Source organism: Trichomycterus rosablanca, chromosome 16 (assembly GCF_030014385.1).
Source record: "Trichomycterus rosablanca isolate fTriRos1 chromosome 16, fTriRos1.hap1, whole genome shotgun sequence".
NCBI lineage: Eukaryota > Metazoa > Chordata > Actinopteri > Siluriformes > Trichomycteridae > Trichomycterus > Trichomycterus rosablanca.
This window is the reverse complement of record NC_086003.1, coordinates 23,748,070-23,774,025: the sequence shown is the minus strand read 5'-3', so window position 1 is coordinate 23,774,025 and position 25,956 is coordinate 23,748,070. Positions and strand designations below refer to the sequence as shown.

The following is a 25,956-nucleotide window of genomic DNA, read 5'->3' as shown; positions in this document are numbered from 1 at the left end:
CGCCTTAGTTTTTAGTTTTAAAAAATGTTTAAAATGTTTTAAGACCTGATCTTCACAAGTTCTCCTCTTAAGGCTTTGTATTGTACCAAACTGCTCCAGTTGGATATTTCAGAGTTTTTCATATACAACCATCCTACAGCACTGGCATTTTTCCACTCCACATCCTTCGCACAGATCTTTTGCAAATTCATAATGCATCAGCCAAACAGGCGTGCTTTAGTCTTTGTGAGAAGGTCCTGGTAAAACAGGCATACAAGTTAAAGATAAAAAGTAAAAAGGAAGTAGATCCCACACGTCAGCTGGCTTTAAGTTAATACTATGACCTTTGAAGGATCTGTACTGCTGTGGGCCTTTTGTTTGGAAAGTCTGCGCCTCTGCGTCAGTGTGGATGTTGCTGTAGAGGTAGGAAGAGCAGAAGACAATGGAAGCCCCAAGTTCAGCCTGCCCTCCCGCTCCTGGCGTCACCTATCAAAGCAGCTCGCTGTAAAACCATGGTGGGAGCCCAGGTAGCCATTGGTGTACGCCAAGCCCATACAAGGCCGTGGTTCTGCTGCCATGCTCACCTGCATGGTGAGGGGCCCCTGCAGAGGCAGACCACACAGCCCCGATGTCAAGGGAAAAGAAGAAAATGATGAAGCCTGCATGGAGGACGAGAGCAGGCTGGCCTGGTGAGGCTGGAGGTATTCCCTTGTGCCTACTGCGCTGACGGCCTGGCACTCAGCCAGCATGTGCAGCTGCGCCAGGGCAGGGGAATGCTGCGACAGTGGCGGGTAGCTGCCAGTCTGAATGAGTAACTGCTGAGATGATGATGAAGGGTGTCTTTGCAGGACTGTCGGAGCTGAGCCGGGTGATGGATGAGCCTGAGGTGGTACATTTTGGCTGGATGTTGTTGGGGACTTGGTCTTGTTGGCTTCTTTAACATCATTGTCATGTGCACTGAAAAAGAAAAGAATACATTTGAGCATGTCGATGCAGCCAACTAACTTCCTATCTAATTTTAAAACAATGATTGCCAGTGTATCAGGTATGCACACCTTGTCCATAACTTTATTTTTTAACTTAAATTTTTGGTTTTTAAAATGTCATTAGTTACAAGTAAACAGATTTATTTGGAAGATTTGAAAGATGTGAAAAGCAGGACAAGACCAACCAAAAAAAAAGACCAAACAAAAAAATAGACTGCTAGTAACCAATCCTGTGGAAGCTTGGGCATTTCAGACTATAAGTCACCTAGTGTTCACTAAGCTTTTGACACTTGCTAAAAAACAGACAGAATGCTCTTCAGTAGTAGAAAACTAAATAAAAGGCTATCTTAAAACGATAGTAGAAAACTGTACGTACCAACAAGGTTTAAATCAGTAACTGTATACCAGCAAAAATGCATTCATAAGGTCGGTGCACCTCAAAATGTTACCAATGTATAATAAGTTTATGAATAAAAATATAAAAGTGACATGCTCTTACATCAGCATGAGCTGAATGCACTGAGTAAGGTGGTCCCAGGAATAGCCCGTGAGCAGGTGGAGCACTGTGGTCCAGCTGGGGGAGATCTGCAGGCAGATGCGAGAGGCTGCAATGCAGGCTGCAGCCACCTGAGAGGGCCGAAAGCTCAAGAAGGCATGGTCTGTAACAAAACAAGCACATGTTCAGTCTGATGAAGGGTACATTTACAACACAGCCAAATTCCTACACAGAATACTAAAAAGAACACAAAAATAGTGTTATAGTGAAAACCAATAGAGTTGGAAACATCAATGACATTTGTATTGATATAATACAAATTTTACTAATTTTAGTCATTCATTAGACATATTAATGAATTTATTTATTTATTTAGATATTTTAATTAGATGTTGTGCCGTATTTACACAGTGGTTTATTACTTTGACCTATTAAAACACTATTGATAACTCAATTTTTCTTGAATGTTTGTTTTGATATAGCCCATGAACATTCATTTATTGGTTAAATCTGCTGCTACCTGCACAGCACACAAGACCCAACAGACATCAAACACACAGAGGATTCTGCGCAATTTTATTTTAAGCAGTTCAAGAGCTGCATACTTAACACTGTGCATACTGTAAGCAGTTTTTTTATATGGCAGTTATATTTTCTGACAAGCCCAAAAAGTATGTGATTTTTTTTATTTTTGCATTTTTCCCCCTTTTCGGCTGCTCCCGTATATTGAGGAATCGCCACACTGAATTGTTCTGGTCCACATACCCAATTTGGCACAGTTTTTACATCAGAAGTTCTTCATTATGCAACCCTCCTATTTTAATCTGGGCTTAGGACCGGAACTAAGCGCACCTCCCAATGTCTAAACTGTTCGGCTACTCCCCAGCACCCGCCCAATTCCTCAGACATAGGCAATCATGTCTGTGCGCCCACAGTGCATAATGTGATATTTACTCCTATCTAAAGCTCACCTTGCAGCGAGATCTCCAGGAAATAGTGAGTATACTTGTCCATGAAGGCTTTGGTTTTGGACAGAGAGGTCAGAGGCCAACCGTTGTGCAGGTCTCCCTCCTGCACAGCAGCATGGAGGTAGTAGTCAATGAAGTGTGCCGGCGTGGGCATGCACAAGTTCCAGCCGAATGTCTCCAGCAGCAGCAGTTCCATTTTGATGAGGTCACGCTTGTTGAGGGAAAGGTTTAGACTGCACATGAAGCCCAATGTATTCAGTTGCTCCAGTTTGGGTACCCGGTCCTCCTTCTCCTCAAATTTACCTACAGAAAAAGAAAAATGGGTTTTACTCTTGCTAGGTATAGAAGTGTAACATCTGTAATCACAGGTCAAATAAAAAGCAAATAAAATATCTAATACAGATGGGTCTCTGCAACCAAAACACTTTTAGACACATTCAATTTTTCTAAAAAAAAATTCTATTCCTATTTTGCTAAACCTCAAAAAGTATTTTCCAAATTTTCCAAAACAATTAACCAAATCTACAAAAAAAAGAACCAACAAGACTTGGCTTTGCCCCAAACAACCTACTGCCACTTGTGTAGTATGTTAACAGTAATTTCTTTGAAATGCAGTGGTATGAGATTCGATAAACAGAAAGCAGCCTTTGTCTAAAGCTCTGTAAGATTTGGAAATTACAAGTACTTCACACTTCCTGCTTGTACACATGAGATATTTAGTTTCTCATTTTGAATATTCTGTTTCAGTTACTTTTGCCTACATAAGGCGGCCAGATTCATCTTACTAATACACTCCTTATTAAAGTCTGTATTAAAAGAACCTCAAAACCAGTGTTGGATTAATCAATGAACACAAGAGAACTACTCATAAAATAACTGACTCATAAAATAACTAACTTGAGTTTTAGAGGTCAGATACTGAGCAGTTGGCTGAAGTTGTTTTACACTAAGCATTGGTTTATTTGTAGAAAAACACTGCCCCGGAGCATTTGTGCTAACATGAAAGCACACCTATTAGGTGCAGACTGGAGCCATAATGATCTGAATAATTGTTAATAATAGTTCTGCTTTGTCAGATTGTACCAGCTAGAAAGCTCAGTTCCTCCAACTGGAAAGCATTAGGCTTCTCGTCATGCTACTATTATTAAAGCATCAGGCTAAGACAGTGTTTGTAATTGTGAACTTAAGATACCAATGAGTGACCAACCAGCTGTTCTAAGGTTACATAGAAAAAAAGGATTAAAATCACTCAAATTTGGCATCATGTAAGCTCATTATATTCTGTAAACTAATTAGTAAGATGATTAAACTTGAGTGGTCTCAATATATACTTTATACTATTAAAAGTTCTTCGCTTAACATTTTAATGGCAGATTTTCAACAGATTTTTTCATAAAATGACTACAAACAGTGTTAATATTTAAAATTGTATTCTCCTTTATCTCGGCGGCAACAGACCTGGTTCCACCTAAAAACACTTGGTGCAAGACAGGAATACCCTGGAGAGGGTGCCAAAGCATCACAGGGCTTTGACCCCCAGTCTCAGACAAAGCCAATCATATATGTGAGAATGCCAGGCCATAGCACAAACATGCAAACAGATAAATAAAAACATATTTTATAAATCTTTTATAAATTTTTGCTTCAAAACATGCAATAATTTTACCAGGTTACAGTTTTGAAAGGAAATCTGATTAAGTCATTTTTCCATAAAGTCATCTTTCACTATCTTTCAAACACATGAGCTTGAACACTTAGCAATGGTGTGAACCGCTGCACCACCTAAGCACACACCAGGTGAACCTTAATTAACATTTTCCAAACTAAGTAAATTCTTGAAATGTAAGAAAGAGAAAGTATGTGAACATGTATGTTGTTGACAAGTAAATAGCCACTGTGTTACACAAACCAGATATCTACACAAGTACAGGTTAGTTGTACAACATTTGGTTTAACAAAGATTAAACATTGCAAATACCTTGTACTTCACATCATTACAGTAGAATCTATTACCTTCACTGATAGGGAATTACAGTAAAAGTAAACATTAACGTTTCTTAAAGATGGAAGGACAACGGGAGTCAGTTTCTTTGAGCCTCAGTTCACACGTTTCTCTGTTGGAATTTCAAACATTACAATCTCAGATGTCAGTCTGCCAGCCTGAACAGGCAATTATCACACAGACCAAACCTCTGATCTCTCATTCCTTTCACATACCAGAAAGTGTTTATAAAACTCTCAATGTCTTTGATATTCGCTTGCCTTCTAAGACAGCCATGATATTTAGATAAGATCATGTTCAGTGCAGTGGTAGCTCAGCGGTTAAGGTACTGGACTCGTTATCAGAAATTTGCCAGTTCTATCCCCACTACTATCAAGCTGGCACTGTTGGGCCCCTGAACAAGGCCCTTAAGCCTCAATTGCTTAAATAGTATTCAGTCATAACTGAAAGTCACTTTGGATAAAAGTGTCTGCTCAATGCTATATATGTAAGGTCATATCTATATGAGATGCTGAAAAGCACATGTAGCTAAGGAAGCAGTTTGCATAACTGTTTAACAAGGAAAAAACAACTGGCCTGTAGTTACGTTTTGTTTGGCTGAAATTCCTTTCCTCTGGTGGTTTCCCCTCCCTCTCGTCTCCCTTTTGTGCTAGGTGTTAATATCTTTATGGCAAAGTCCTGGCTCTCCTGTATTACTTCCCCTGCAGTAGGATGCTCCATCAATAAAGGCCCGCTGACCTTCGACCCTTTGCAGCTCATGCCTGCGCAGTCACAGAGGGCCCCTGACTTCAGATAAGGAACGGGTATGAAGGAGACTCAAGTTGAGAAGCAGGGGAACAATAAAATTCACAAACCATCCTCACACTTCAATTCTCTACAAAAAGTGGGTTTCAACCAACCAGACCTAAGCTTAAATACATCTGCTAATAAAAACTGCTAATTTAAACAATCAGAAACACAAATCAGAAATTCTAACAGCTTTAATGAATGAATAATTAAATATACATTAGACTTAAGGTAAATCTTAAGTAGCCAAAACATTTTTATTACCTTACATGTAGTCAGAACAATAAATGACTATTAAATGGATCTTTAATGTTTTATTTATCTAGTGATGACACATAATGTGCAATCTTTATTCATTAATCCCCGAGTATAAAGAAGAAAAAAACTGATTAATACTGATTTTTAATCCTTTTTTTGTTTTAATTCATGTTTTTTTTTGTTTCTTAGTTTGTAATTTTTAGATGTACCATATCATGCTAAAACTAATTCTGAAATGCTTTGGTTTTGGCGTGAAGCTTTTCTCCCCGTGTTTGACAGAGACACAGTGTAAAAATATTTAAGATAGAAAGCCTACTATTTATTTCAAACACTGCTATTGTACAAGATATTCCCCTTTAAAACATTAGACTGTGAAACCTTTAAACCTTTAATATCTATTTCAATGTACGCACAAGATTCCTTGGAGAAAAAAAACATTTGATTTTATCTAGTGATAACCAAGAATCACACCATTACACAGTTTCTCTTTTTTGTTAGTGATAAATTTCCTCCCATTATTTTACAATTGTCTATTTACAATTTAGCTTTAACACTGATTAAACAAGGTTTTTCAGTTTTTCTGAGGTTATCTAAGGTGTGTTAATTTATTTCGTTAGCATCAAACCTCAGGGGACGTCCGTCACACTAATCTGAATATCAGGAACCCTGCTGAGTGTTGCAGTTCAAACATGCCCCTCCAGGCTGCTTCACCCTCCCCCTTCCTCTCATACCAGAGACACGAGGGGCAGCATGGGATATTTGACTCTCTCCTGCTTTTTTTTTTATATCATAGGCAACCCCAGGCCACAAAGAGCCCTGAATAGTGACTATGTTGAGCTACGTTTAAATTATTTAACAAAGTAGTTCATTTCTGAAGTCTCACATGTGAAATATCATGTCAAAAAAAGTGTTATTATTCTTTAGCCAACAAAATGTAACTCAACCTCTTTTTAAAGAGCATAGTGCTGAGAAAGGCTCCTAACTAGTTAACATAACAAACCTCATGCTTGCCAGGCAGATGCGAGGAAATGCAGCATGGCCTCAGTGGTGCACTGCTCTCCTCCCCCTCATGCGCAAAATTACAGCTGATAACACCAGACGCAGGGGTGCATCCATGCATAGACCCCAAACCTGCCCACGGTCTGTGCCTAACCACTGCTATCAGGCCAGCAGTTTAGGGAAGTCATTTTCTTCATTAGAGCTATAATTACTAGCGCTTGGTTAGGCTTGGCCTCACGGTTTCTGGGTAAAACCTATGTGAAAAATGCGTTTCCCACAAATATGAAATATATATATATATAAAGTGTGTCAGGGAATATATTCCTCAAAATTAGGGGACAAACCCAACTTCCCTCTAGACCAACATTTTAATGCCTAAATATTAAGAAGTATAAAAAACACAATAAAATTAGCATTATCCTCCAGTGTTGGATGAAAAATGAAAAATACCAAATGGGTTCTGTGAAGCATGATGCCCTATTTGAAGTGAGCAATTCTCCTCCATTTGTCAAAACAAATAATGTCCTTGGCCTGAATGGAAAAGAAGCTGTCCCCCCCCAGCTCTGGCCTAAAGCACCCCTCTATAGGTCATCTTGCACACTGCTCAGAAAGCATGAGAACCAACAATAGCAGCAACCGAGTGAATCAATGAGCCCGAGAAGGGAGGGATACTTAAACACGGACCATCAGCAAGGTCATTATTCATTCAGTCCTATGCAATTCATTAATGTCTACACACTGCCAATTGCCAGGCAGCCCAAACAACCCCCCACTCAGTGACATCAAGCACCTTCATGGATGTCAGAGGAGTAAAAACAAGGATTTTGGAGCAAAATAAGCTGTTGTTTGGATGAACCAAGAGAGAAAAAAACCCCCACAAAGGCTGTGTTATACTGTTTACAATAGCATTTGCACTTATAACTAAAGCAACATACTAACTGGAAAGCATGTGGGCAGAAATGACGGCATTATTTACCATCAAAAACTATTTAAGAAAAACTCCCCATAGAAATCTGAATGAATACGGTCATTGTTTGTGCAAAAGTAGAGAAGAACTCAACTCCCAAGTATCAAAAACAGCAGCATAAACTGGAAGCTAAATGTTTTAGACACAACAGTAGTGTTCATCTAATAAAATGTACAATAGGAATAATATATTCCTGCATCCATAATTGAATACAACAGTATCTTCATAAGGCAGAATAAAGAGTGTCTATTCAAATTACACTACAATAGGTTCAGTATGTTCAAGCAATCCCAGACCACACAATAAAATGTGTCTTCACATTTAAAGCAAATGTAATGTTTTTTATTCATTATAAAAACTAAACTGACATTAACAAAACTCTGACACATACCTTCCTTGTTTAGACAACCCAGGTCAAATTAAATTTTTTGTTGATTTTCTATATGTATGTTAGCACAACCTTTAGCAGGAACAGTTACTGTTTATCCACAAACTTAACAGAGCTATATAGCAATAACTATAAAGATTTTGTTTATATATATAAAAAAAAAGCAAAAAATATTCGTTTTCTCATTTGTATTGTCTTAAAAACTAAAATACATATAACCAGCCATAACTCCACTTTCGATTTCTCACAGGAATAACAAAATACAAAAAACTCAACATAAGTACTATAAAAATGATCACTAAACAAAAACTCCATATGTACATTTTTAATGCACTGTAGTATGAATTGTTATATAAACAATTATTTACTGTAAATTTGGGTGTAGCAAACATTGCAGCACAGTCCCAGGGCCAGTCAGTATGCAAGAAAATCATCAAACTTTAAATGCAAATAGAAAATATTCTATATAATTCAGAGGATCCCCAAACAAATCACACATATATTGTAAAAACTGAGAGCCTGGATAAAGAATAAAGATTTCAAGCCATGCTACAACCAACACTGTGCCACACAAGTGCAACCCCACATAATCCCCCATATTTGATTTGTGCTTATTTCCTCCTCCTGTTGTTTGGATGCAGCTGATAACACATCTCAGTGCATCACTTTAAGCGCTGTAACAAGGCCAGTCAGCCTCAAGGGCTTCCTGAGCAATAAATCTTTTAAAAAATCCAGCAATGCGGCCATAGTGCTGCTGCAATGCTTTCCTCCATACCGGCCAGCGCATATTCACTCACCAGAGCAGCTGTAGATGCTAAGATCTAAAACGTGATTTGTATATGTGAAAGTTGCCTTGGTGACTAACCAAGGGTCTGAGGGGGCGGCAGAGGTTACCGGCTCTAACGCACACAGCTGTCATTGAACACAATGCAGCAGCCAGACAGCAGCACTAAACACCATCACAGCTCTCATATGCAGAGCCTGTAGCATTCCAGCACATTAACAGATACTATATTTAACCAAGATCAAAATAGTGCTGTCAAATCATGGTAAACGCACAACAGTGTGACAGTATGTTGCCATTTTTGTTTACCCTTAGCACGTCACCACAATGACTGTTTTACAATTAAATTAAATAATAAGAAATATATGAGAAATACCCTGACAAACTGTTCTGTTATAAAAACTCTAACAAAAGTGAATCCAAGGTCTGTTATTAAAGTCGGATCCTCAGTGCTGACCATGATGAATTCAATTTCTCCCGATTTTTGAGCTTCCAAACAAAAGAACACTGTAGTTAAAATCATTGCTCTGGACAGGTTCGGGCCCAAGGATTGATTTAAAATTGTGATTGTTCTTTTGTTACTGTTCTTTTGATTACAAAATAAATTAACACCTGCCAGCCAACCAGACATCAAGTTTTATTTCAGGCGAAATGCAAAAGACACATGTAAGGCAATTCCCACACCACACAAAAAATTACCTTCATGTTTCATTCATTTTATTTGCAGGGCCATTTGTGCACTGTGATTTTGGGGAATTTAGGTGATAAAAAAAATAAATTTCTCAATATAAACGCCCCAATGTTATTACAGCTTAAATCATTAAAAAGGTCAATAAATAATGAAAGGTACATTGATGTTTATAAATATATTTTCAAATAATGCCTCACAACTGGTAAATTGGTTTCCTGGTACTACACTTACACCCCCTTTACTAAAGCTAAAGATTAGTCAGCAGTGATTGAATAAGAGACAAAGACTCTGGTTAGACAACTTACTTGCTAGCAGGAGGCAGGAGAGGGCTATGACATAAAGCTGTCTCACTGCTACGTCATAATGGTCCATAAAGAGGTCAAGCAGGTAGACCGCCAGGTGACGTGCAGTGGGGCACAATTGGTAACGGTTACTGAGAACAGCGAGCAGGTCAGCAAAATAACGCCTCATTCCGATTTGTGGTGAATGAGCACGGTACGTGGGCAGCTTCAGCTCCTGAGGGGAAAAAAAGAACATAAAAAATAATTAAGTACTTTTAAGAACTCTCCAGCACTGAATGCAAAGAAAGCATGTATATACACACACACACACACACACACACACACACACACACACACGAGTGTACAACACAAAAAGAGAGCTGGTAGACGGCTTTCAAATGATTTTGTTTCCTTAAAACTTTTTGACTACTATTTGGTTCATCAGTAGCCACATCCTATTCGATAAAAAGCAATATGAGAGAATAAATTAGTAAATTAATAAACTACTACTAAAAGGTGCTAGAATGAATAGTCTGAATAGGGTCAAACAATCCATGAAAGAAAAAAATTAATTCACAACTCACATCCAGCTAATGTAGTTGTTAACATTTTGTTAATCAGTGCATAAAACCATTTAATTGTGCCATGAACAATAAAAAGCATGGGTGCTTTTGTAACATCGAATGTACTCTTAAACCATTTGCTTCAGCCCAACTTCATCAAAATTAAAAAAAAAAATTTTTTTAATTTTTTTTAAAAATTAAATAAAAAAAAAAAGCTGAATTTAAGACTGGGCTATCCATTTTAGTGGTTAGTTGTAGTATTTGCATAAAGCCATTGAAAAACAACATTTTATTTATTTAAATATGTATTTTTTTGATGCTGGCTTGTATCATTAGGGGTCTATGAATTTGTTTGTCTTTCGACTAAGCTTAGAATTCCTTTTAACTCTGGTAATTATACAACTTCTGTTTTTATTTATTTTCTTTTATTTTTCTTTGATGGACTTTAAAAAAAAACTATCTATAGTTTATAAAGCACAGATTGCATGATATAGGTTTTAGCACTGCTGGTTGCATAACATAACTCTTAGTCTATATTAAAAACTAGGCATACATCAGTTACAAGATTAAGTTACTGACAGGTTCTACAAAAATAGCACATAGCAAATAAAAGACCATAGGAAAAGACAATGGAGTGTGAAATGTGCACATCTGGATTTATATTTAATGCTTAACTGAACTGAAACACAGTCCTTCAGTAAAATCAAACCAGACAAATAAGCCTTTAATTTCAATAAAACTCCAGCGAGATCTGGCTGCTTTATGATGGCTGTTTGGATAAGTGCTGGTTCCTGTGCATGACCAGCCGTCATGTCTCACAGCCATCTGTCCCTCAGGGGGTGAGGGGAGCAGCACCGACCCTCTCAAGCAGTCCTTTTGTGAAGGCTATCGGTAATTTAGCCACAGCTACAGCTGCTATTCTCCCTGAATGGATGATGAGTTTGTCAACTACATGTCTCCCGCTTAATGGCCTCCATAATTCTCAAGGTACTTAGTCTGCAAAGCATGACTGTCCTTTTAATGTAAGAATTAAAGAGAATTTAAGAGAACAGCAGAATAAGAGGAGGTAAAACTAGCCTGACCAGTTCATTCATTCATCTTCCATTGTTACCTCGGCTGCTCTAAAAACTGGAAAATTAGGAAATGGGAAATGTAAAAATTATTTTTCAAACATTTAGGCAGCATAAAAAAAATCCAACAAGAAGTGTTAGCCTTCATTAATTTATAGCATATAAAATGTCACATAATTTGCAATGAATTACTAACAGGGTCAGTGGTAGCTTAACAGTTAAGGTACTGGACTAGTTATTTGAAGTTTGCCAGTTCAAGCCCCACCACAACCAAGTTGCCCCTTGGGCCCCTAAACAAGACCCTTAACCCACAATTGCTCAGATTGCATTCAGTCATAATTGTAAGTCGCTTTAAATAAAAGCACCTGCCAAGTGTCGCAAATACCAGATAAATGGAAATTCTGACACACATATCAAACTTATTAGTCCTCTTGCTGAAATCATTTCTATTCTCAGTGACTAAAGTCATCAGTCAGACACGTTAAATAAAACAGTTTTAAAGGAGCTGTTATTTAAGCTGGTAAACAATGATTCAGCTTGGCTGTGCAGGGGGGAGGATAAACATTTAACTCATTAGGCACACAAAACAAGGGCTTCTGCTTATCTGTGTAGTAATTAATTCAATAATTCTGCATTCCTTACTGAATAATGCACGAGTGATGGAAAACAATGAACCTTCTGTATGATTTTACTCAGTTGTTAATAAGATAATTAAGACATCCTTAATTCTACACTGAATTACAGTCACAGAAACCTTTTTAATGTAAAGCACCAGAGATGTACACAGTAAATCACGAAAACATCATTCAACTGCTTTTACACCAGGAAATTCAGTTGAAGTACCAGCCCAAACTTGCTGAATCAGTATCAATTTATATATGACATTTACTAATCCAGTCATATTTTTTGCTTTGAAAATGTTAACTGCCATGACACAGATCATCATAAAGGTGAAACAAAGGTGGTTTTAGTTAGGTGATTTGTATATTCCTTAATTTTTTAACATAACTTGAATTTGAACATAAGCCAAATTGGTATAAAGATTTCTGAATTATGAATGAAGATATCTGAATTAACCAATACTAAGCACTTTACACAAATGTAATAATAAAAATGGGTATTTGTATTTGCACCATATTTTATATCACCAAGGATGTTGCAATGAAAGTTATCAAAAGCAAATGTTTATATACTTAAGTAATTAAATGCAAAGCCTTAAAATAATAGAGCTCTCTAATAATCTTAAGTCCTAAAAATAAATTGTCCAAGTGACTAATAACAAATATATGAAAAAAAAAAAAAAAAAAAAAAAAAAAAAAAAGAGACAATTCACAGACTGTTTAGACCAGGGGTGTTAAACTCACGGCCCGCGGGCCACATCCGGCCCGCCACGTCATTTTCTGTGGCCCGCGAGAGCTTAAACGACTGTACGATAGTTGTGATGGTTCGAGTCGTTACAGAGACGCACTTATAATTTTATGGGACTCCTGCGCCTTTAAATTCAACTGTTGACATCGTAGTCATGGCAACTAACTTTGACCTCGCTGAGTAGCCATGTGACTTTTACTGCAAAAGAACGCGGGGTAGCGTAGTCAGTAACGTAAACAATAATAAATAAATACAGATAATTATCTTGCAGTATAATACAGAAGCATCGTCTGTAAGTAGTGGCGTTTATATTCTCAGTTGTTTGTAAATGTTTAGTGAGTATATGACAGCGTTTTAGTTACAAACTCGTTAGCGCTATTTTACGTTTGGTTAAATCTCATATTGTACCAGATGTAACACTTGACTACAGCTGTGAGCTTGTACTGTATTAGGTTCTTTGTTTTTATTTTTACTTCATTTTGATGCACACAGCTGGGGAGCAAATAAACCGACTGTATTCTGAAGGGAGCTGTCTGTCTGTCTGTCTGTCTAGCTGAGAAAGGGGGATAAACTATTAGTGAGGGCAGAATGATAGTCTTAAAAATACACTGTAAAATCCTAAACAAACTGCATCTTTCAAAATGCTTGCTGATTTTCTGACCTGCAAAGTGACACAGCCCGCCAGTAGATGATGTTACACATATTTACACATGATCCTAAAATGTACAAGAAGATAAGTAAGAAAATTAAGCAGAAGGAGGAAATGTAATGAAAGTGAAAACAAGTTTGTGCTTCAGGAAGAGAAACCGGTGCGTCTCTTGTGTTATGAGGCCGTGTCTGTGGTAAAGTAGGACAATATAAATGCAGAATTCAGCCTCCAAGAAAAACAACAGACTGCAATCACAGCAGAATACGTTACAATCGGCCCTTTGAGGGCCACCATAATGCTGATGTGGCCCTCGGTGAAAATGAGTTTGACACCCCTGGTTTAGACCCATAAACCTTTCTTCAATTAGTTTATACTATAGTGATCATTCTTGGGGGTAGATCGTTCTTGGGGGTAGTGGTTTCTTTTGAAGAAATGTTTTAGGACAAACAATGTAATATTTACAGAACTCTAGCATCATACAGTATTGTTGCTTTTAAAACAGCCGTGTGTAACTGTCCCCTTTGGCATAATTACGTATGTAAATCAGTGTCATTTTTTGTTAGGTGCTGCAGCAATAAATTCCAGCTCACTACCGCTGGAATCCAGGGTTTAAATTCACAGTGGTGCTACCAGCCGGTCTGGAATCAACACACAGACACGACTGGCTATACCTAGTGATTCCAGGGAAATCAGACCCATCACGACCCTGACCAGGACAAAGCGGTATAAATAAAATTTCATTGACACTGGCCATATTCTATACTGTTAAATGTTATATTTACTATATTATATATTAACTACAGTTAAAAAAAAGATTTTTACTTCTATGCTGGAGCATAAAGCAAAATATTCAAATTATTTTTGTAAACAATTAGCCTTACATACAAATCCACATGCACATGAGTTTAATATGCTTACACACCATACTGATGCTAAACAGCTTCCCAGTTTAAGATTTACATGTGTAGTAGTTTCTTCAAATAACAAACGCTTAATTAGCTTTTTTCAGTTCGTCAGAGCTACAGAGCACACTGTAAACATGCACATTCAGGGTGAGTCTTAAATCACACCTGCTCCTTCACTCCATCGCTAAGAGATCTCACTTCAAGTCAAACGTCAGCTTGCAGCTGACAGCATTAACTAAGCCATGACTAATTTGTCAGTTATCTGTTAATCAGTTAACCATTGAAATCCCTAGGTAAAAACAACACATTCATCTTTTATTTCCTTGTAGGTGTTGGCAGGTCTCAGTATCTGACTGACTGCAGCCAAGCAACTAACCCAGACCAGTATATACACATGTAAAGGTGAGCAATGCTCATATGCGGGTCTTAGCTGGGTTTTAGTAAACCTAACAATTAAATTTTTTTTTTTAATTACTATTTTTGAAATAATTCTTCCCATCCTTGTGTTTACGTTGGACACACCTGGGATTGTTAGGTGAAAGACATTTTATGCTCCGTACAATTGCCAGCACCAATTAACGTCTGTATTAACAGTCAAACTCAAGTACAAACACAAACAGAAGACTTCCACTTTGCATTCCCAGCCAGACACAAGCATGATATACTGCCCCCTATAAACAGACCAGACAATAAGAGGACGACACACACATATTACTCAGGAACAACAGGCCAGACTGACCAAACGAGCACCCTTTTACGCTGATGTCACACACCATACTACAACACAAAAGCAGATGGCCCTGGTTTACTAAACAACACTTTCCAGGATTTGCACACAACTAAATTCTATATTCAGCCAACAGTAATATAACCTGTAAAGTCACTCCTTATATTTACACAAGCAGTTTATACCAGGGACACCTATCTGGTATGCATGTTCACCGATTTTACACACCGTCAACCCACTGTACCCTATTTATCATTCAAATGGGACCCTGATAGGACCAGATGTTGTTTAAGTGGTGGACTATTCTGAGCACTGTAATAACACTAACATGATAATAACATGTGTGTTGCACTAGTACGAGTGTATCAGCCAGAGCAGCACTATTGAAAATATACATTTCAAATTACAAGTTTCAAATCACTGGCCTCTTGATCTGGAACACATACCCTGTTAGCACTCAGTGTAGGTGTACAAAGACTCTAGAGCTTTTAATGCATGGTGTATGTTAATCTTCCTCTAGTCTTTTATCAGTGGACACTTTCTCATCACTGAATACTGCTGACTTTATATTTTTGGTTGGAGAACTATTCTCCTTCCTGCACTGATATTAAGCTGTTTAAAAATCCCAGCTCTTGCCACACATCTACCAGTACAACACAATACTCAACAAGTGAAAGTTTGTAGATTAACCTAATGATGTGTTCCAAGTGTGTCTTTGTCTTGTTATTACAGTCTTTTTTTCTTTTAATTAATATCAAGGGGTATACACATTTTTCCAAAGCTCTACACATAATACCTACTTCTGTTAACCATACTGTACTGTTTTCCTTAAACAATCTTGGCTGACAGTCACAAACATCTTTAAAACCCTGCATTTAAAAGAGGATAAATATCCATGTGTGTTTATATTTCCCATGCTGCACAGATTGATTTAAATGAAATAAATAACAGGTTTTTTTTTCAAAATGTCTTGTTAAATGATTTGAAGAATCACTGGTGGGTCTTTGTACTGGTTAGAAAACGTAAGATAGTAAAGCTTTTAAAACAGAGGGTTGTGTTGTGTTTTATCGCCATTATAAGCTCTGTATTTAGAGCCTAAAACAGAGGGTAAAAGTGAATAGAATCTACTGGTGTGTAAGGCTTTATAACTGTCCATTCGTTACAGCAGGAGAAGACAATTATCTACTGGATGTGTGACATGTCACACTTCTGTCCCAAAGACTGTGCAAATCTGACCAAACTGAGTCACCCTTACTTTACTACAGTAAAAACTGTAGATGGACATAGAAGTTCTTTGCAAATGAGTAAAAAATAAAGCATGTGTGTAGTGACACTGTATACTTACTTTAATTCGAAGAGCCTGATGGATGTCTGCAGCAAGCTGGCTTTTCCACCACTGTCCTTCTGCTTCCATCTTTCCATCCAGCAAGGCCCTCAGCCTGAAATAACACACACCATGTTAAGCATTGACTAATGGCTTGTAATGGATAAAATTACAATCACTGATTATTCACAACTGAAACCCTGATTAGCATAATTATTCATTCAGCTGAAAAAATATTTTACTTCCCTGGAATATAGGTCTAAAGTATACTGTGACTACATTAAACAGAATGCACAAAGAGCCTGACAAAATGTTAGTATTACATTATATTTGTGCAGTTCACCTTCTTTGTTTTTTTTTTAGCAAATTAATAATAATTAGCTGTGATGTCTAGAACCATAAACCTAGTTTACAAGTTGGCTAAAGTATATTGTGTATATATGTTTAAAATATCAATTTAGTTGGAGATTTTTTAAAAACTTATTTACTGGTGGAGGCCTATAAGCACTTGAGGTAACTCTCTGCTTGTTACTACTGTAAATGCTACATATTCACATTCACCACCACAGCACTTTAATGCATTTCATTATTATTGATGTTACCAATGCTACCATTAGGTATTCAATCAGATATGCAAAAGGATTTGGTCATTTCCTTAGAATTTACTTCAAACACACACAATGGACTTGCAATCAAATTTAAGTAAACAAATACATTCCAAACCACTATAAAATGAACTCTTTAAAAGAATTATCTAAATGTATCCCGTTTCCTTTTACTTAAAATGCTAAATTTTAAAACACAATACAATGTAATTACTGGAGCCAACTTAGTTGATGGCATATTTAAATGCAATGTAATATGAAGGTTTTGCAAATTAACACACATTGTATAATAATAAAACACAGCAGTGTTGTCTCTTAAGCAGATAATAATAAGCACGCAACAGAAAGATTTCCTGCATCACTCCTTTCTTTAAATTATAAATTTCTGATTTGGTTGTTTTTAGTTTATTTAACTGTGGAGTTGTGCCATTCATTTGCAGCTCAAGTTCACCAAGTCTCTCAAAAAAGGTTTTTGTCACTACTTTTTCAGCATTATGACAATGTTACCTTAAGCAACTTAATGCAAACAAGTACATTTAAAAATCACAAACTTCTTAGTCTGTGTGAGGTACCACATCATTACATTCAACCCTTTAACTTTATGACTTTTGTCACCTAAGCTTTTAAAGTAATTACAGAATAGACCCAAGGTTTTTTCTTTTTAAGGAAAACTTACTGTTCCTTCTTAAAATGTCTGAATCTATGGCTTAAAATCTTTTTCATTTACATGAATCTAAGAACGTTTGCCTGTATGTTTCACTAACACGAGCTCCTGAATGTAAGTTAAGTGTTCCATGAAAGAACAGCTCATGAATCAATCCCTGAAAGGTAAAGTTCTGCAACAGTTAAGCTTAACAAAAGCACAATAAGTACAAAAAGATTGAAATGATTAAAATGAATGATAAAACATGATCAATTGAACTGTTTAATGTCATACGTGTTCAAATAACCTTTATATTTAAAGACTATCTGCTAGAAACTGAAATTAGATACCATGTGGAACAACAATATAAAAAAATTAAAAGTAAGGGTTTCTGAAATAAGCAATAAGACTTCTTTTAAATATTGAAACTGTGTGCTATAGTGGTTGCCTTTAAAACAAAAAAGTTAATTCACACTAATTCACTGTATTAAAATATGACTTGTAAACAGATTCACTTAATCTGTACCGTTACTGAAATATAATAAGATTTGTGCATGGGTCAGAATTTAAGAGCAAAACCTCGGATTTTGTCTCTTTTGAAAATCACACCTTAGAAATTACTTGAATCCATATTAAATATTTCATTTACATGTGATATAAATAAAATAAGGAAGAAATTGTGATATAATTTAAGCCATTAGTAGAAACTCTTGACTGAATGAATCAAAATCATAACACCTAGACCCAACATACCTCAAAATACTAAAAGTCTAAAGTTTAACTTGTTAAAAAAGCCAAAACATTTGAAATACAAGACAAAAATGGCTCATTTAGCTGTTGCATTGGCTGTTATATTAACTGCAACTCAATGGGAAGCTTTCTAAAGTTATTCAATTCGTTTTAAGTTTGAGTTGTAAGTTTACCAAGTTCCCCGTAATGGTATTCAGACTACAAAAAACTAGCAAAAATGCCTGTTTTGATACATTTTCAACATGAATAAGGGTCAGTTTAACAAAAGCGCTACGAGGTCCCTAAAGCAAAATCCACTGAACGCTAGAATTAAAGAGACGAGGGCAAACAGTGCCACACACACACACACACACGCGCGCGCGCACACGCACACACACACACACACACACACACACACCACAAGTCGCTCGCTCGCTGCTACAAACGCCACAAAGTAAACTTAAAACACAACTTCACTCGACAGCAAAGTCCTCCGACCACACAAAACCAGCAATATGTACTAAATACACCAGGAACAAGCATAAACACGCAGGTTTAGTCGGTGTTTACCTCACAGCTTGTGTGTTTCCAGTAAAGAGAGAAGAAACGCCGCTCCTTTGTTTCAGACCTGCTGCATTTTCTGCGGCCGTACCAATCACCACGCGTTTCTCATCCACACTGAAATAAAACCGAATTAAAAACGCTGTTTTAAAATTAAAGACATTACTGTATGTACCATGTTATCCTCCGGCCTCCTAGTGTGGTGTCTAATAAGTCACACTTACTGGAAAGCCGAACGTTTTCCTTCTTTCTCTCGCCGTCCCGTGTGTGCTGTTTCCCCAGCGGCCACAGCGGACACAATAATAACAGATCCGACTCGCTTACTGAGGGGGCTTAACGAAGGAGGAGCGCGTGCACGCGTGCGCGCTCAAGAACCACCAAATACAAGAGATTTAAGATGTGTGTGTACTGAACATGTGCAATATTGTGCATAAGAAGATTTTTTTACCATTATCAGCACCTCATTGACCTGGTTCACAATAAAATATGGGCATATTGGGTAGAACTAATTCACTGCACAACTGGTTATTTAGTCCATGTTTGTGTCTGAGAAACACAGATCTGTTCATAACAATTCTCTAACATACCTGAATGATACATTAACACTATAGCATGGCCAGGAAGGATCTTAATTTTTTCCAAGCTCTATTTCTTAGGCATATTAAACACTTGCTTTATTTGAGTAGTTTTTTTTTATCAGTGTTTAATTGTGTTCATCAGATATTTGCAACAGGAGAAACAACAAAGAACATTATTAGGGCATCTTATCTCTAGTGTTTTTTGTGTTTAAATGTGTGTGTGTGTGTGTGTGTGTGTGTGTGTGTGTGTGTGTGTGTGTGTGTGTGTGTGTGTGTATGTGTACAGCAACTAAAACTGGTCTTAATACTTCACTCCCAAATTATCTAGTTGCTCAGTTTTGCTGTTAGGAACATTTTTCTGGAATGATTTGTGTCCATTAGGAAGAAAACGATCACTTTAAATAAACACTAAGTGATTATAAAGAAACATTTTAATAATTATGGGAGTGGTCACTTCAATACTTCAAAGAGATTTCTCTTTCAGTGGTTGTAACATTGTCGCTGTGCAATATCATAACATTTTAATCTGCTTCTTTAACAATCTTAATAGCACTTATAGGAGTTCACCTTAGTATACGTACCACAAGTAAAACCACTTTCAAGTACATTTCATTCAAAGTCACTTTTAGTTTACACAAGATACATAATATTACAAATAAATAAAATAAAATGAAAAACAGCCAATCTGTCGTTTAGACAACGAAGCAGAAATTAAAATGTCTCCTGTGCTTAGTGAAAATAAAAAGCTTTGGTATGTTGGGGACAGGTGGATACAAGGTTACAGCAGCACTAAATATTCAGAACATTGTTTGCTGACTATGTCATCAGCAGCCCACATGGTTCAGAAGGTTATGTTTTTTCTTTATGTTGGTTTTAAAAAGTGACACATTGTTAAACCTTTGTTTCTAAAGTTGTAAATAAATGGATACACAACGTGTGTGGTGGTTGCTTGCTGGGTAGTGATAATAGAGCCATGAACAACCATTGAGTAATTATTTTCTGTTTGATTCAGATTATAATTTTTAATCAACATTATCTAAGAACTGAAAAAGTAATCTAGACTTCTTGTCAATTAGCTTCATAGTTGCTTATTAATGAGTAATTATAAATCTGTTGTTTGTTCAATCGTCTAATACCTGCAGAATAGATGCGTCTAATACATATCAGAAAACAGTTATATTTTAGTAGTGCCACTGCATGTACTAAAACAGGTAATTAATTACAATTTTATTATCCAGACGATATAAAAACTTTTATAATTAGTTGAACTGTTACACAGGCATAGTTATCTCGGGGTTTCATTGAGGTCACTCTCAAATCTCTATTATTTAAATGTTTTAAATCTTAATTAGTCAAACTACAGCAGGAGATCTCAGCTAACAAACCGAGGCAGCGTCTTAATTTACAGAGCAGTTATTGTTTATTAGCATAGAAAAGACAACGTTTACTTTTTATATACACTTTCTAGTACCCTACTTAGAGTTTTGTTAGAATGCAGACTAGTTCAAGCCTTGTTTAGTCACACATGCGCAGTTGCAGAAAACCGATAGCGATAGAAAAACCGGTACACTGAAGTATGAGTTGAAAATTCTCAACTGTGGTAAAACATCTGAGTAATACATTCAGACTACATAGCGACCATTAATTTGCTTAATGAGTACTGACAGTTTTATTGTATCACAAAAGTCACTGTTGGTCTTAGGTATAAGGAAATATATATCCTCTTTTTTCCTAAAAAACATTCAAAAATAGTCATATGTTGTCAGTTGTGCTATACATCAGCATTCACATACTAATATTTATTAATTGTTTTTATACTTTTATAAGTGCCAAATCTTGCAACATGGTAACTTTTATTTTGACATAATCTTGCATATGGCTGGTACACCTAACATTTCATTTTGATGTGTTTAAATGATATACAATCTTTTTATAGACAGTCAGAGACAAAGTAGTTATGTCTATTATGGCAACCTTCATATTATAATGATTTCTGCAACAGTTCTTTCTCAAAACAAATAAGCTGGGTCAAAAATACAAATACAAATTATACAAATTATTTCTTTAGTGTGTTCTATAATGTAATGTAACTTTGTGGAATTCCCTCCCAATTCTTTATTAGTGCTTATCATTAAATACAGCAAGTGACTTCTCTGTGCCTATTTAAATAATCATAGTCATCAGTAATTCAAGAACCACTATAAAACAGGTCTGTTATAAATAAAAACCACTGGAACATATGTGACACTGCCACTGCACTGGAAAATTGATTACATCTGTTAACAATTATTGTGGCTGAAACACCTAAATTTAAAATAAAGGGGGGGGGGGGGGGGGGGGGGCAATACTTTTGTCCATATAGTGTATTTGCAATATATTATCTATATAGGGCAGCCTTACCTTGGTCAGTTTATTTTAAAGTTTATATTTGATACTTTTCATTTTAATCTAAGTATTTGTTGTGCGGCTTTGTTGAATTGTACTGTATATATTCTGTTAAGGATTATACTTCTTTTACAGGTATTCATGAAGTCTTATCTCAGCTTATTTACTATGGAATAATGAAGCCTATTTCTTTGTTTTATGATGTGGGTGTTCAGCCTAATGTTTCTGTTCACCAACAGGTTTAAATAGAGTTTAACAATATTGACGTTTGAAATGAAACAAAACTTTTTTTTCAGATGCTTTACCAATATCTGACCACGAGGTGGCCATGAATTCAAAATGTACTCAACTGAGCCCCAAACCCGAGGTAAAGAATTTATTTACCTAATATCAAAATACCTAAATAAGAAACAGAAATATATCAATTTACACACACACACACACACACACACACACACACAGACACACACACATATATACACACACACATACTGTACATTCATATATAGACCCCTATTTCATAAAATAATGATCAGGTAATAGTCCTCATTTGACAAAATAAAGGCTCAACAAAAATAGTGGGTTCATGAAACTTCATTGTAAAGGTCAAATAAAAATTAAAGAGCTATGGCGCCATGACAAGTAATTCCAGAATTAGGAAATGTAAGATTGCTATCTGAAATGCAAACCTAACATTTCTATTTCCACAGTTCACTAGTTGGCATGTCTTATTATTTCTCACAATGCCTTGGAACTGTTAAATTAAACAGTTCTGGTTAAAGTGAATCCATGAGAATCAGTTTCCTGCCATGTCTGTGCTTCGCTTCTGACTATGTCATATAAACAATGCATCCCACGGGTGGTGCTTTGAAAGAGTAAGCAGAAAACTGGGTCAAAGTTCAAACAGACTGAACTTGGAGTGCAGCAGCAAGCTGTATAAAAGAGAGGCAAAGTGGTAAATCCGCAGCTTCAAGGTACTGCCTTACTCATAGGGAAACAATGGCACACCCAGCGCAAAGCAGCTTTGAGGAGAATCTTGGGCCTAAGGGCACCATTAATGCCAAGGGGCCTATTTGCATTTTAAAGCAACATGATACACCGATCAGTCATAACATTATGACCACCTTTCTAATATTGTGTTGGTCCCCCTTTTGCTGCCCCATATGCAACAAACTCTGATGCACTGTGTACTCTGACACCTTTCTATCAGAACCATCATTAACTTCTTCAGCAGTTTAAGCTACAGTAGCTTCGTCTGTTGGATCGGTACACACGGGCCAGCCTTCGCTCCCCACATGCATCAATGAGCCTTGGTCGTTCATGACCCTGTCGCCGGTTTACCACTGTTCCTTCCTTGGACCACTTTTGATAGATTCTGACCTCTGCAGACCAGGAACACCCCACAAGAGCTGCAGTTTTGGAGAGACTCTGACCCAGTCGTCTAGCAATCACAATTTGGCCCTTGTCAAACTCGCTCAAATCCTTACGCTCGCCCATTTTTCCTGCTTCTAACACATCAACTTTGAGGATAAAATGTCCACTTGCTGCCTAATATATCCCACCCACTAACAGGTGTCGTGATGAAGAGATAATCAGTGTTATTCACTTCACCTGTCAGTGCTCATAATGTTATGCCTGATTGGTGTATATGATCAAAAAAGTCAAACTATTTGAATATGTTTTAATTCAAATTTTGCTACTATTGTATTTTTTTTGGGAAATGGGTTGGTAATACAATAAAAACAAGCCAAGAAAGTTTTATTTGATTTACAGCCTTACATACAGTAGTAAGAAAATACATTACTGTATCACTTTTAATAGCTAATATGAAAGCTGTGAAATATCATTAACTTCTGGGCATAATATCATCCCTCCCACTCAACTTAGCACCACAGTGTTGCTATTTCCCACTAATCTGTCGAAAGTGTGCGGCTATGCATATTTGAGATATTCAAAATTGTTAGTGTGCAATGATACCACAAGCTCTTATTCAGGCAGTGTATGCTCAAATCTCATAGCATGAAAATCAGTATTACCCAACAAACTGCACTGACACTGCACATTTGCTCTTCGCTGGTATCAGTGTGTGCAGCTGCATGGTAATACTGGACGATTTTTTTCTTATACTGGACCACTGACACCTATCTTTTTTTAGCTGTCATTAAGAAGTTTGGGAATTTCCCAAGGCTTATCCTCTGAACTCCAGCTTTATCTCCCTAATGATAGTGTTATGGGGCTGAGTGAGTTATATATAGCTGGCCCTATGACTGGACTGGCCATGCTAGCTGGATTCCAGAGGTAGGCTCAATACACAGCCATACCAGCACCTGCTTTCAAAGCTAACTGCCACACAGCTTCCTCAAGCCCCGTGGGAGCCTGGATTCTGGATCCCATCATCTAAGCAAATTCTCAGTTGCTAAAAAGCAGTCTGAATTGTCTCCTCTGCAGCACTTATAGTAACACAGGACAGGGTTTTGTCTTAGATAAAAAAAAAACTAACTATAGGAGTGAATATGAAATCATTTTAATGTGCATAGCACATTTGTGGCTTTTCTTTTTTACTTTTCTTTTTCCACCAGTGCTTTGGGAATTACAAGAGTTTCATTGCAAGCTGCTTTGAAGATTTATAACAGGTGTGTATTTTGGATCAGTTGAGATTTTTCAGTTGGCTTTGGTGCAGGAGAGCTTCATGTACAGTACATGCAGCTGTCACCCAAGAATATTCACAGTTTTGATTTCACATACCCAGAAAAAGCAAAAACAAACAGTGGATGTTTGAAGGTAACAGCATGTTTTCTGGTTAAATATGTAAAGTCAAAATGACTAAACCTAAAGAACACATAATTTAATCAAAAATTGAAAGTACATCTGAAAAAACATATATAGAAAATATCTATAATAATAATTAAAATGGCACAGGAACAGTTTTACAGCTTTACCATTCTTACAATGTCAGTATAAAACATGAATAAACATGCTAAGTAGTCCTGTTAGAATTGGCTTTGGGGTCTATGAACATTCTACAATGTCGTTTCTATAATGTATTAATTGGAAAGTGGTTTCTCATGTAAAAATATATGCTGAATACACTTTATTTACATTTCCATTTATGGCACTTAGCACATTTTATTAAAGGTGACTTACAACTTTGACAACAATTTAAGCAATTTATTATTAAATGGCCAAACCAAGTTACATTAGCAACATAAGTTATATGCTTTGTATTTTGTGACAACAGTTTGAGAAATACCCTTTCCTGTTTCAGCATTACTGTGCCATTGTGGACAGACTGAGGTCCTTGAAGACATGGTGTGATAAGTTTGGTCTGTTGAAACTCCAGAGTCCTGACCCCAACCCCACTGAACACATATAGGATGAATTGAAATTGAAACCCAGTGTAATGTAACCCTAACCCCAAAGTAAACCTTACCTATAACCCTATAGTTGACTGAGGTGCAAGATTGACCTCACTGACACAATGTAGAAACTTCCACCTCATGCAAAAATATCACACCATATCAAATTTTGATGCTTTCGCTACTGTTCTGTGAAGACTCCTTGGTTCTCCTGGTATTTGTTACATGGGCTGCATTTAGACCAGAACATCAATTGCTGTGCATTTGCTGTATTCAAACCACACACAACCACTATAAACAATATTGGTAAACAGTAGTGGTAGTGCACTAATGTGGTCTCATTTTAAAATGGAAAAAAACTGTGCATTAATACCCAATTTGCATCGATACCTCTGTGCAATTTTACCAAAAACCAACTAACTAATTTCAATCAGCCATTTCCTCAATGTTTGTGGGGTTTAATTTCAATGTTTGTGGGGTTTACCAATAACCTTTCTTAAGGATACCTTAAATCTGAACTTTACTTCTTTTTTCTTTCTGAAGGTTACACATAACTCAGCAGAGGTGATCAGAGAATGCCCTATGACCCCATGTTTATGAAGGTCTGGATGTACCCCCCGTTCTTGTGGGTTGCAGTGGAACAAAGACATTAATTTCAGATTGTATGCCTGTACTTTTCACACTACAAACCCACAACCATGTCAGCCAGGACATTTGCAAATGACATGTTAAATGATGTGGTTCACTCATCCCTTCCTCTTAATGAAAAAGTTAATGAGGGAAGGGAAGATGAGGAGAAAAGTATCCCAGGGTTGGATGATGATGATGCCTTGGATGACTCATCAAGTTCATACTGCACTGCCCTTTGTTCTCTGGACAGTGAGGATTCAGAGGATGAAATACTGTTC

General features: G+C 36.8%; 1 protein-coding gene across 1 annotated transcript; it reads right to left on the bottom strand.

Moving 5' to 3' along the window:
- Positions 1-461: 461 nt before the first annotated feature.
- On the bottom strand, positions 462-16,281 carry ccnjl (cyclin J-like). Its single transcript, XM_063011890.1, has 5 exons — positions 16,213-16,281; positions 9,610-9,820; positions 2,433-2,732; positions 1,465-1,624; positions 462-936 (listed from the first exon to the last, which is right to left on the bottom strand). Exons 1-5 carry the CDS (start codon positions 16,279-16,281, stop codon positions 462-464), a joined length of 1,215 nt encoding a protein of 404 aa, XP_062867960.1.
- Between the last annotated feature and the right edge of the window lie 9,675 nt (positions 16,282-25,956).